General features: G+C 34.5%; 1 protein-coding gene across 1 annotated transcript in view; it reads left to right on the forward strand.

The window, feature by feature from the left end:
- The window catches only part of LOC140162638 (adenylate cyclase type 3-like), a 129,497-nt gene that overhangs the window by 87,796 nt on the left and 28,746 nt on the right, over positions 1-12,955 (forward strand). Inside the window, 1 exon segment of the mRNA XM_072185912.1 lies at positions 8,330-8,479. Coding sequence (XP_072042013.1) covers positions 8,330-8,479 — 150 coding nt within the window.

Here is a 12,955-nt window from a genome sequence, read left to right on the forward strand (position 1 = left end):
CAAATGTCAACTCATCTATATATAATGTGTATATAAATTAGCTAAATGTTTTTGAATGGGCTGCAACTTCGGCAATACTGCTGTTTTCTTTGTTTTGTTTTTTGTCATTTTTTTCATTTCAAAAATACCAAATTAATCAATTTGAATGACATATACTTCACTTTTAAGCAATTGATAAACAGTTACATATTTTTTTACTCTTTCGCTGGGATCACCGAATGGGTCTTAAATGTTACTGGCAATTAATACAGGGGGTATTGTTATGCCTATAATGAACGACAACAAATACGACTTTGGGAGACATCCAGTTACAGGAGAACCTACTCTGATCCATTTTAGTGTGTGAGCCTGACCCCCTAAGATGGCGTGTTTGGTACCAGAGGGGGGGGGCAATGCTACACTGCTACCATAGGTAGTTGACATCATGGGCTACACAAAACTGCCTGATAGCAATTGAACCGGAGTAGCTTTTGGCAGAAAAGGTCATCGAACTTTACACATAGTCAAATTTTAAACTTGCTCAAATTGTGTTTAAAACCATTCCAATGTATTCCTGTAGTCTTGAGTTATTAACGACGATGTCAAAAGTCACGTTTTCGTCTCTATGAAGGTCAAAAACATCAAAGTACTCCGATGTTGACAAACGAGATGTCACAATGTTTGTTTTAATAAAACAATTCAACTAAAAAGAGGATTGCACACTCTAGGATGTTTAATTAACTACGTAATGCATCAGAATAGGTCAAAGTCAACAGGCCTCAATGGTACTTGACCTATTTTGCTGTGGTACCTAGGTAACGAAACATTCAAAATTGTGTATCCTACAGTTTGTCCACTCTGAAGTACAAAGTGACAATGCTCGCGTATACAGCGCGTAAACAATGCGCAGTGCTGTGTCTCTGCTGAGGTATGCGTACCTTCAAAGTCGGCAAAATGTGTGCGTCCGCGTCGGTACTTTGTACTTCAGAGTAGACTGACTGTATCGTTGTTTAAATTGTTTTTTTTTTATCAAAAAGAACATTCTGACACCTTTTTTCGTCAAATCGGAGCACTTTGATGTTGTTGGCCCCATTGATTACATTTTGGTTGCGATGACGACAATTTTTTGCATAACTGCGTCATGATTATTTGCAATATTAAACCTGGCAATGGGAAGCTTGACCCAACATACGCCCAAAAGCTAATTTACCACACGATACTTATTGTAAATTTACACTTCCTTAAACGTGTGGTACATATTATATAATGATAGTATCAATGTTCAATTCTAATTTCCGTGCCTTCCATTCAACTTGAGGGTCTGCTTCTACAGTGACATTTCCATTTTCATTGAATGTTGCATTTTGCAGGAAACTTCCCTGGTGTCTAATGAAATATTATTTTAAATGTCATGATAGATTTTTGCATCATGAACATATCTGAGCAAGGTTGCGTGTCTGAAGTGTATAGGCGGCCGGGAGGTCCAAAAGGGTCTCAAAACCACACAAGGGTTTCAAAAGTCCATTAAGGTCTCAAAAACACCTAAAGGTCTCAGAAATAAACACAAAACAAGGTCTCAATAGTACAATAAGGTCTCAAAAAGAGAGAAAGGTCTCAAATACAGAGATGAGTCTCAAAAACACAGAAAGGTCTCAAAAACAGTGACAGGTCTCAAAAATAGAGAAAGGTCTCAAAAACAGAGAGAGGTCTCAAAACAGAGAAAGGTCTTAAAAAGAGAGAAAGGCCTCAAAAAGAGAGCAAGGTCTCAAAAACAGAGAAATGTCTCAAAAACAGAGAAAGGTCTCAGAGTCAGAGACCTTTTGTCTCTCACGGCCGACAATAGAAGTGCATTTGACGGGGTGTTGGGTGTTTATATGTTACTCTGTCTCCCGGCGTGTTTGTGTCTGCGTGGGGTTTGTCGGTAGAATGCTGGTTGCAGGTCTGAAATATTTGAATGTTCACTGTGCATAATGAGTGTGTTACTACAGAATATAATCAGGGCAGAACTTACTCCCATGTGATATGCATCTTGTTACATTACACAATCTTAGTTGCTCTTAACGTGTTCATAGACATCGTGATAGGAAGATTTGATGCTCTGCTCGTAATGATGTTTACCATTCATTACGATTGCATATTGCAAAACATTCAAACGATATGCTGTACAAGTATTACTACGCCATTGTTTTAAAGTCAAAATAGGGTATTTTTACGGAGAACAAAAAAGGGCATCAGTATAGTCCTATTATAGTTTGTATATGTAATGTGTTCTTGCGTATGTGTATAACAGATCGGGGCACTGTGAATTCATAGACTCCTTTGCATTAATTTATAGACCCGTATGCATCCTTGTGAAATCTATATACGGCATCACAACCCATAGCAATATCGCACAGGTAAATCAGACACATGTGTTTGTGGACTTAACACGGGTTGGAAATAAGCTCTTCATATATTTAATTACTGTAATTGTTGTGGTTTATAATTTGAACATGTTTTGCAACAACAATGAAAATTAATAATATTCTAAATGAAATGTTTTTTATTTGTAGTTTAGCAAAAGAAAAGCAAAATACATTGAGGGGTTTGGTGCAAGTGACATTGTGCATAAGTTACATAATTCTGTCAGTTTGTGTAAATTGATTATTTATTAAAATTTAATGAATTGCTTTTACTAGATGTAAAATAGGTTTAAAATAATAATTTCATAATCCATTCAACTCAATTTCGCTCAAAATGTCAATATCAAGCCTTTAACACGGTATTATTTTTCACTATTCTTACAAATAGGTTTGGAAAATGCCATTCAACGATAGATGAGATTGAGAACAGTACATAATTATTAAACTATCGTTAAGGTTAAATTACGTTTAAATGATCATTATTATCTCATATGGTTATTAAATACTACGGTTTGATCGGATGTAATTATACTCCATCATCCAAATGAGGTTTTTCTTTCCGTAATATAGTTCAAAACCGATTTGATATTACCTTTTGATCTGAATTATCGTTTTGCTACTTTTGAAACCAGAGCAAAAAGGAAGATATATAACATCCGACGCTATACAATGAACTACACACGGGAAATCGATAATACTCGCTTCAGCCACTTTTTAATACTTTTCGACTAGTCTAAGGTAACGCTGAAGCAAATCAAATTCCATTTACAATGAGGAAAAATACTAATTTTGTGATACATTTTGATACAACTAGGCAAATAGGGTGGGTATTGTTTTAAATTTACTTAAATAATCATTACACCTATTAGCTTACACGCAATGAACCTTATCAATTCAAAAAGTAGTTTTATATGCTCCTCAAAATTACCTCCACAAATTTGGAAAATCAATTAATGCACATACATAGTCTATAAGATTTTGCCTGTGGATCAATGTTGCTGTCTGCCATTGATTTATACATAATCAGCACAATCTGAAAGGACTGGCCTGGTGTAAACCTTTACTGAACTGACTTATTCAATAGCTTTTGTTTGTTTTTGTAATGTAGTCTATTTTTCACAAAAGGAATAGACTACCAGTACATACGAGTCAACACTAATTAGGAATATAACAAAAAGCACTATCAAAAGGAGACAAACGAACCCCCGAACAATTGGAATTACATACTTTAGTATTAGTATGCATTTTGACAGATTTTAGCAGAACCACCGTTTCATGGAAGATTCCCGCCAAAATATATATGGGCAGGTTTTCTTGAGTTTACCCATCCCCACTTCTATAATGGACATAGTCACCTGCGGCACATACTCATGCCAATATAAGTCGCACACATTGCAGGTGCGTTGAGTGTTATATCGAAGTAGTCAAATAGCTTCCAAATTTAATTCAATTAAATAGATAATCTTCACTATGGTGATCTTGGAAAGGACATTGATTTAATATAGACTGCAGTCGTTAACTATTTTGCAAGTAAATAAGTTCACAAAACTGAAATATGCCGTGAGATTTTCTCGAAAATAGTGGTGTTGTAAAAATGCTATCTGATGCTACTTATACCCTTTAGACAAAATTTTAGCAGATAAAATGAGGCTCCAATGATATTTTACTTGCAAGTGTAAATTTTTCCAAAAAATCTAATATTCTATAGAACAAAATATTTCGCATGATAACCTTCATTCGCCTTATTAAACTTTGCCACTAATTCCAGTATTAAAACTGACCGTATTGCACGTTGCTTATGATTTTTTAGGAATGGTTTCGACACTTTTCAGGTACTCGTTCATTTAAGATGCATAAAACTATTTCGTTGCGAGATAATTCCGAAGCATGGCGGTTATCAGCATTTTTGTCGAGTTCTTTTTTCTTTTTCAAGGCTTGATGGGCAAGTGTTGTCCACTTGACTTCAGGGCACGTCATCAAAATTCGTAACAAATTTTGATTTAAGTCCTGAAATGGGTAGAAGTTGTATATCTATCATTTATACATCTGTAGCACAATCTGGAATATTAGATACACTAAACTGGCTCGGTTCAAGTCTTTGCTAAAGTGCCTGCTATAATTATAAATTATGTCAATCAAATTAGGGACGTAACAAAAGTATTATAACAAAAGGAGTCACATGACCCACCTAGTAAGTCTGTGATATAACAATTGGATTTACAGACACTTTTATTATAATTGAAGACCGAATTACAAAAGACTAGTTTGCGTATGACGTCCTGTTAACCAGAGCAAAAATGTTATACTGCGTAGCTCAGTAACCAATCACGTCGCGCCTTTGCCCTGACGTCAGACGCAAAGTAGTCTTTTTAATTTGGTCTTTAATTATATGCATTATGAATTTTTTGAGCCGAGCCACTGTGTTTCATGGGTGGTAAACCTATAAAGATGATAAATAGGTATAAGGAGGTTGCAATAGTAAGTTGAAACACACTGTACCGGTAATGCACCCTTCTCTAGACATACTTCTATAAACATAGTCGTCTGTGGCGCCTACCCATGCTAGTTCTGTATATCTTGGAGAACCCCATATGAGGGTATTCATATTCAACCCTATCCTACAGATGGTTCTATTTTACCATCGTTTAAAATGAAAAGGTGGTAAGACCTCACCCTCATATGGCCAAAAGAATGGCAGTTGTGATCAACATGACATGTATGCATCCGTCGAGAGTTTTGAGCTGTATTGGACTTATTTCCATCTAGGTTAATTGATAATTGATAATTGAAATGTGTTGGGAACTAAATTGGTCACAAAGAACAAATTAAGTTACTTGAAGCGCTCACAGTTGGTTGGTGACATTAAGACTGTAGTCATTTTTAAGCAAGGTTAAACAATGATGGCGCTATTTAACTTAAATCTTGTTTACATCTTTACAATGGATAGACACTTATATAATGGTATTAGAACATCAGAAAAAGACTAATAAATGGCAAGGGAATTTTTTAAAAACTTCTTATCATAAAATGTAAAGACTATATGTAAATAGCGCCCTTAATTTGACACAAAAGTACATATAGAAGAAAAACTTCCAAAATTAATAATTTGAAATTGAAACGAAAATCTGTGTTAAAAAATATATAAAACATAAACTGGCCTCAAAAAGAAACGTATAATTTTTCACAAGGTCATATCTTAAAATCGTGTCCATAAAAATGAACAAAAATTACACACCGGATTACTTCAATTCTCTACTCTAAACACATGTCAGTAACCAAGCAGATGTCCAACTGACACAACAGCAAAATGCACTGGCACAAAACAGCTTCCGGGACCACATTCACAGGCGACTAATTGGAACCCAGCAAAAGAAATCTGTGAGAATGCGTACAAGATCCTTACACAGGTGATTATTTCAAAAGAGTAAGTGGAATAGCGTGTAACGGGGCTGCTTCTGCTTTTCACACACTTTCTTCAAGAAACCGGTCTTGTTCCACACTATTCCATTTACTCACAGATTTCTTGTGTTGGGTGCCAATTATTGGGCTGTAAATGTGGTCCAGGAAGCTGTTCCATGTCAGTGCATTTTGCTGTTGTTTGGTTACTGACCAGTGTTTAGAGTAGAGTATTGATGTAATCCTGTGTGCAATTTCTTTTCATTTTTATGGACAGGATTTTAAGATATGACCTTGTGAAAAAATTATAAGTTTCTTTTTGAGGCCAGTTTATATGCATATTAAAGCTGTTGCCATTGTCCAAGTATATAATAAATAAATGATCATATCAAACATTTAGTGGCTAGTATATATTGATGTACTGATAACGAGGTCCCTATTGTCATGATTGTTCAATATGTACACTACACGATTCCTATCGCGGCACTTGCACAAGTACACCGTTGCCAAGGTACCTGGACGGTACACACATAGTACCTGCACAGTATCAATGCTGCTACTGCATCGGACCCACCGGTGGTGTTGCACTGGTACTACAATGGTACTCCCCTGGTACTGTACAATACCAGCCAAGTACCTTATCGACGGTGTACCCGTGTAGTAGGTCGCAATAGTAATCTGGTAGTGTAGTTTATGTTTGACTCATTGGAATGGATTCAAAATAAGATGTGTTTTTTTAATATTTGATAATGCAATCATTAATCAATTAATTGAATATATGAATACAAAAGCCACCTAAGTCCATACTTTGGCCAAATTGAGTTAAGCATGGGAAATTGTTGCTATACAAAGGCCTGTTATATGCATGAAAGAACAACTCAAATTCATCCTCTGTGTCTATTGGGCATGTGAAAGATAGCATGTATGAAAGAATCACCCAATTCCATGATTTGAGTCTTGTAACACATTGATTGAAATCCAGTATGTATAAAAGTCCACTTGTAACACATTCATTGCTGGAGAATGACTTTTGAACAAAAAATGGGCTTAATAAAGGAAAGTGTGTGGTTATATTACATGGCAGAATGCTTATCAACATTATACATACCTGTGTGCTTTATTTTGTATTATCTTACTAGTGGTAATCTCATTCTAACATTGTTGTCTTTGTATATGATTCAAAAAACCACCTAAGTCCAAAATTTAAAATGAACCCCACGAAGTCCCTGAAATGCTAATCGTCATACCTAATACAGGTTAATCCACTCATTTGCACGTAAAACTTACCATATTGACCAGATAAATCTAACTGAAGGAATTAAAATGATACACAGGTTTTTCTTTCAAAATAACTTCGCATGGACTTAGGTGGCTTTTGTATTCATGTATTCAATTGTCAAAATTCATGTGATAATCGTTTTATTCCCCATCAATTATTTAGTTTTATATATATAATTCAGGCATTAAAATATCCAAAAATCAAACTTTCTGACGGTACATATTTGTTAGAGACACCCTGTACTAATACTGGTCCCAGACTTGACAAATCTCACTTAAAGATTTGCTTTGCATAAGGTGAGCTTTCCTCCTGTAATCCACTCGTTTCCGTCTGTGAGATTTGCTTAACAAACACACTTGACCTTTTTCCATATTAGGTTGCTCATATATTTTCTTATAGATGTCATGACATGATCTGTTTGACTGTGGTATTGGATCTGCGATATCCGGGATAAAACACATCATTTTCTAATGGATAGTGATAACACCATTATACTTTACGGAATAAATAGAATAAAAATAAAACAAATACCATAGCTAAGTCTTATACAATATTTTACAAAGATTTCAAAAAAATTGCAAAAGAGCGAACTGTTTCTCTTGCCAAGGAAATTAGCCACGTGAAGCTCGCTATTCCTGTCTAAAAGTGAAACCAATCACATAGCTCTGATTTACCTGTTCAATATTTTGTTCAAAATACCGTAAAACCTCGTCTACAAGCATATACAGTGCTTCTGATGAAAGCTACATTAATTCAGGCGCCATTATGAAGTTTGAGTAAATAAATTACGGATCCAAGCATACAAACAAGTATTGTTTTAAGACCAATCTATTGTATTGGCATATACGCCTGTTTCGAATTAAAATTTAACTTTCATAAAGAACACTATATTTGCTTGAAGACGAGGTTTTACGGTATGTAGTTTCAAATTTTAGAATGCAATAGTTTAATTAAGTGATTCCTGGATTGTAAAGACCAGTGATGATTTTCTGGTACCTGAAGGAAAGTAGAAGGTAAACAAGAAAAGACAGATGACGACGACGATGATGACGACAATAAAAATGATGAAGGTCGTGGGTTCGATTCCCATGCCGGTTCATTCCCTTGCTTTTTTCAAGTTGGGTTGTGTGCCGAGCGTGATTTTTGTTTATTTGTTGTCATGTTTAATTGTAACACTTTGGGTTGGTAAACTGTTCATTCTTTCTTAATGATGAAATATTATTTCAAATACATTTGTGCAATTTTGTTTATTATATTATTGATATCTTTTCAGATCACAGCGAATTTGCTTCTTTATATGTGTGCAATAATAGTTGGTATCATCTCATTCCTGGGGACGGACAGGAAACAGAGGAGAGCTTTCTTGGAAATGAAAGCTTCGCTAGAGAACAAAATGATACTTCAAGAACAGAGTGCGCAACAAGTAAGTACAGTGTATTATTTAGATAGGCCTAATCAAGGCATAGCACTGGTAATTAAGGCTTGTCTGAAAAACGTTCATTCCAGTCCCATACGTGCAAGTTACGTTGATGTAACAAGTTTAACACTTGTCTTAATTACGGGCTCGGTGCACTAAAACGCGTAATGAGTGACCTAATCACTTGTTCTACTCCTTATTCCAGAAACATAATTTGATGGATTACAAAAATATGATCTTGTTTTACTTTACTAATGAACCATAGCTAATTCAAAATCCTTTAGTTAGTTCGAACTGGCAATAAAAGTCAAATTTTAACATTTTTGTAATTTGAGGGAAATGGGCCAAAACTTTGCATGTGTTTTAAAATTGTAGTAATTTTAATTTGACACAAGCTATCTAAACTATCAAAATCATGACTATAGCCTAAGAGTAAGCTCATTATTGTTGATATATAATTTTATTTTGGATAATTTAAATAATAATTTAAATGTTTTTTTCCAATAAATAGAATGAATACCTTTGGGCTTCATTGTCACAGAATACTAAAAGTTGGCATAAAAACGCGTTTTGACCGAATATTGACCAAGCATTAAAATTTGACAGTCGTTGGCAGTTAGAACTAAGGGATTAGAATGTAGCGACATAAGCATACTTGATTCAACCTCTGCCTTTCTATACCGATTTTGATGAAAATGTATCCTTGTTATTTATGAAAACGTGGCCCATTGCTATTATTATCCAATAAAAACATAATGAGAATGAGACATTTGATGATTACACGCATCACCTGCAGAATTTGCCCACAACGTTACCAGTTTCAAGAAAATCGACCATATTTTGCAAAATAAACGTTTGAAAAGTAATTGCTAACTTTCGTCACAAACGAACCGAATGGACCATAGTTTTGCTATATTAGACTATAGTTATTTGAAAACACAAATGGTAGCATAAGAGTGAATGAAAATCGATCTTAACTAATACACTAAGTAATTGATATAAACCTAAACAAGAAATGTAACGGTTTGTATTTTTGCGACTTGAGGAAAAGACTAAAATGCTGTCATAGCAACGTATACTACGCAGTGGTTATAGTATACGGTGTCTATGGTAACTAATTGAGCCAGAATGTAGCATTTGTTAGGTTTCGAGAATTAATATCAAGGAATGGTGTGCCGTCGGTCATATAAACAATAACCTACTGTGAATACTAGGTAATTTACTAGCCGTTTCAATAAAGGATATAATATAATAGTAGTTCACAATGTTCTTTGAAGTGTGTGATTTAAGTTAACTATGCTTAACATTAGAAAAGGAACCATGTCAGTAATATTTTTATATTTACGAAAAAGAATTTTATGATTTATTTTATTTATAAATCTAGAATGAAATGCAGGATAGGACCAACATTATTAAAATCCATTCACGAAACAAATATTAACCCCATGAGTTATCCTCTAACGTTTTTCATACGTCTTAAAAAATGCGCGTCTTTACGCCCAAACGACTTCAGCTAATCGTATATTCATCTTTTGCGCTCATTTAGTGATAAAGGTTTTACTCCATTACCAATCAAAAATGACCACAAAGGAGGGGTTGGTGATACCCACCAAATTATTCAACAGTAAAATCAATGCATTTTAATTCGCTCTTGTAAACATTTTCAAAGATTTATTGACTTTTTAATAATGTTAGTTTGATTGAAATAGTCATTTCCTGATATATTTAGGAGAAATTTCGGTGAAATTAAATTTTCCTGTAGTTTATTATATAGCCAATTTTTCAAGGATGCGCTCACATTATTATAACGACATTGCGATATTTTGTGGTAAAAATATGTACTTATTTTGGTATCACTGGATAGAGGAGACACATTGATATACATTAGTACCAAATTTAACTGTATAATAGAAAACAAAGCCCGTCGTAGCTAGTCCCTGTTAGAAAAACTCAGTAGTTCTATGCTCTATGATCAAAATGGAGATGAAATTATACTCACTGATATCAGTTTCTTACGAATAAATCAGTTTAAAATGTAACAAATAATATGCCTTGCAGCTCATGATTCATAAATCGACACAAGGATGAGGTTCCTTGTGACGCAAAGTATCATGGGAAATATCAAAACAATTTTGGGTAATGTTAGTGGAGATGTCATTGAGATGTATGCAACGCAGAATAGTACCCGGATCCCAAAATGTTTTACGTCCTGAATGGAATGACAACCACATACACATATCCGATGTTTGGATATCGTATGAGATGTTTAGCATTATTGTGATTTCTTGTTGTTGTTTTTTTGTTGTTTTTTAACAAAGGTTTTGATTTAGGCATAACTTTGTAAAGAGTAGTACACAAATGTTTTGCGTTAGACGTACCAAATGCAAGACTCATACTGGTAATTATGATTATCACGTCCATTTGCGTTATAAAATCACTACCAATTGACCTTAGTATATAAGAGGGACTTACGACTGTTTAAAAGCCTCAAATTGATGTAAGAGCGCTTGATCCTGTAAACTGGACAATAACCCTTATCAGGTTGATAACCTCTCTGACGGGAAGAAGTTTGACGGGAGGAAAAATGATATAGCAAAAAAGCTTATGTTATTGGTTTGTACGAGCCTTAAGGGTAGTTGTGTACTAATCAAACGTGGGCAACATGTTTGTAGAGTGATAACCAAGGATGCTTATAGTATTAATATATGTGTACCATTACAAGGACTTAATGATCCCATTAGCTCTTCTAGAGAGTTCAGTTCATGGTTTGACCATAAACATCTATTCAACAATTTAAGCTTAATTTATACTCAATCGGGTTTGAAGGAGAGCAAATCACACGCATGCTCAGTACGTAGAAACGATGTTGTTATTGACATATTGAGCATGCGTGCATTTCGATTTTCTGTTCAATTGATCGAGTATAAATTAAAGGCCCATTCAGTGATTTGCTCACCCGGACGATCGTAAAAATCATCAAAATTCAGATTTTGGTACCTTTGTCATTGGCATAGCTGTGCTAACATAGCCTGCGAGTGGTTCAGCCGAAAGTCATGTATTTAAGACAAAATAAGACATTTTACACAAATTTGTAATAATTTATATACTGACAGTATCTAAATAAGCTACATGTAGTTGAATGGGGCTTCAACTTCGTCAGTACTGCTGGGTTTTTTTTCGTTTTTTTGCCAAATTTGTCATTTCAAAAATACCAAATGACAATTTTAATGACTTATCCTTCACTTTTAAGCAATTTATAAACAATTTTAATTTTTATACACTTGCGCTGGGATCACTGAATAGGTCTTTAAGCATTACAGTAACATGAGCTCAACACCAAATAATCTACGCCATGCCATAGTCCATTTTTGATAAATAAAAAAGGTTATTAATCATGATGAACGCATTCAGTTGAGTCAAAATTATACTGATTATTACATATAAATACTAGTAAATTGTCATAAAAAGTTTATATAATTGTTGACATTAAAAGTAAAGTAGGCTTATATTATTGAATAAAGTCTCTCTTCAATACTGAACAGTATTAGAATTTACCAGTTTAGCAAAAACCCGCGAAAGTACGAGGGGGTGGATGTACGGTGACTGATATGATCAGATGTGAAAATCTATCACATGTGCACAAATTGATACAAATCAGATGTTTCTGCTTAAATGCAATAGCCAGAGTATGCACAATGGGCAAGTGGACTACGGAGAAGTCTACAAAATAATCCTGATAATTTGTCACTTTGGAAATAAAATTTTATTTATTTATTTATTTATTTATTTATTTATTTATTTATTTATTTATTTATTTATTTATTTATTTATTTATTTATTTATTTATTTATTTATTGTTTTGCAATAGTCAAATGCTAAGTAAAACAAATTTTGGATTCTTTTAAGAGATAAGTACCATGATAATCCCGTCCAATACTATGCCGGTGAATATGGCTATTACTGGACATTTGAATACATAATTGAGAACTACTTGGGAGTTATTGGTATTAGCTTTCGTTAACCCTATATTCAAAAACAGATTTAAAAGGACTAGTTTGCGTCTGCTGTCAGGGCAAAGCAGTGGCGTGCTTGGTTCGAACTGGTTGACAGGACTGACAGGATAGGTGACGTTTGGACACGTCCTCTCTAAATTTTGGCAAGGGGGACGTCCCCCTAAAATAATAACATAAGAACAAAAATAAGCAGTAATTGCCCTATGTTCCATTTTAGCACAAAAAACACTACGTTTTGGGCCCACACATCTTCATTTGGGGTTAACTCTTCATTTGGCCCACACCAAAAAGTCTAGTAAGACAGAAATAAAATACCATCGTCCCCCCCCCCTTAATGTTAATGCTTCCGCTGCCACTGGCCTTAACCTCCCCCTGATTTTTTGGTCGGTCCTACCACTAGGAACATGCTGGAGCAACATTTTTATTACTTAAATGAGAGCAAAGGATATACCTACTTTATCTTTTTATT

Source organism: Amphiura filiformis, chromosome 10 (genome assembly GCF_039555335.1).
Source record: "Amphiura filiformis chromosome 10, Afil_fr2py, whole genome shotgun sequence".
Classification (NCBI taxonomy): Eukaryota; Metazoa; Echinodermata; class Ophiuroidea; order Amphilepidida; family Amphiuridae; genus Amphiura; species Amphiura filiformis.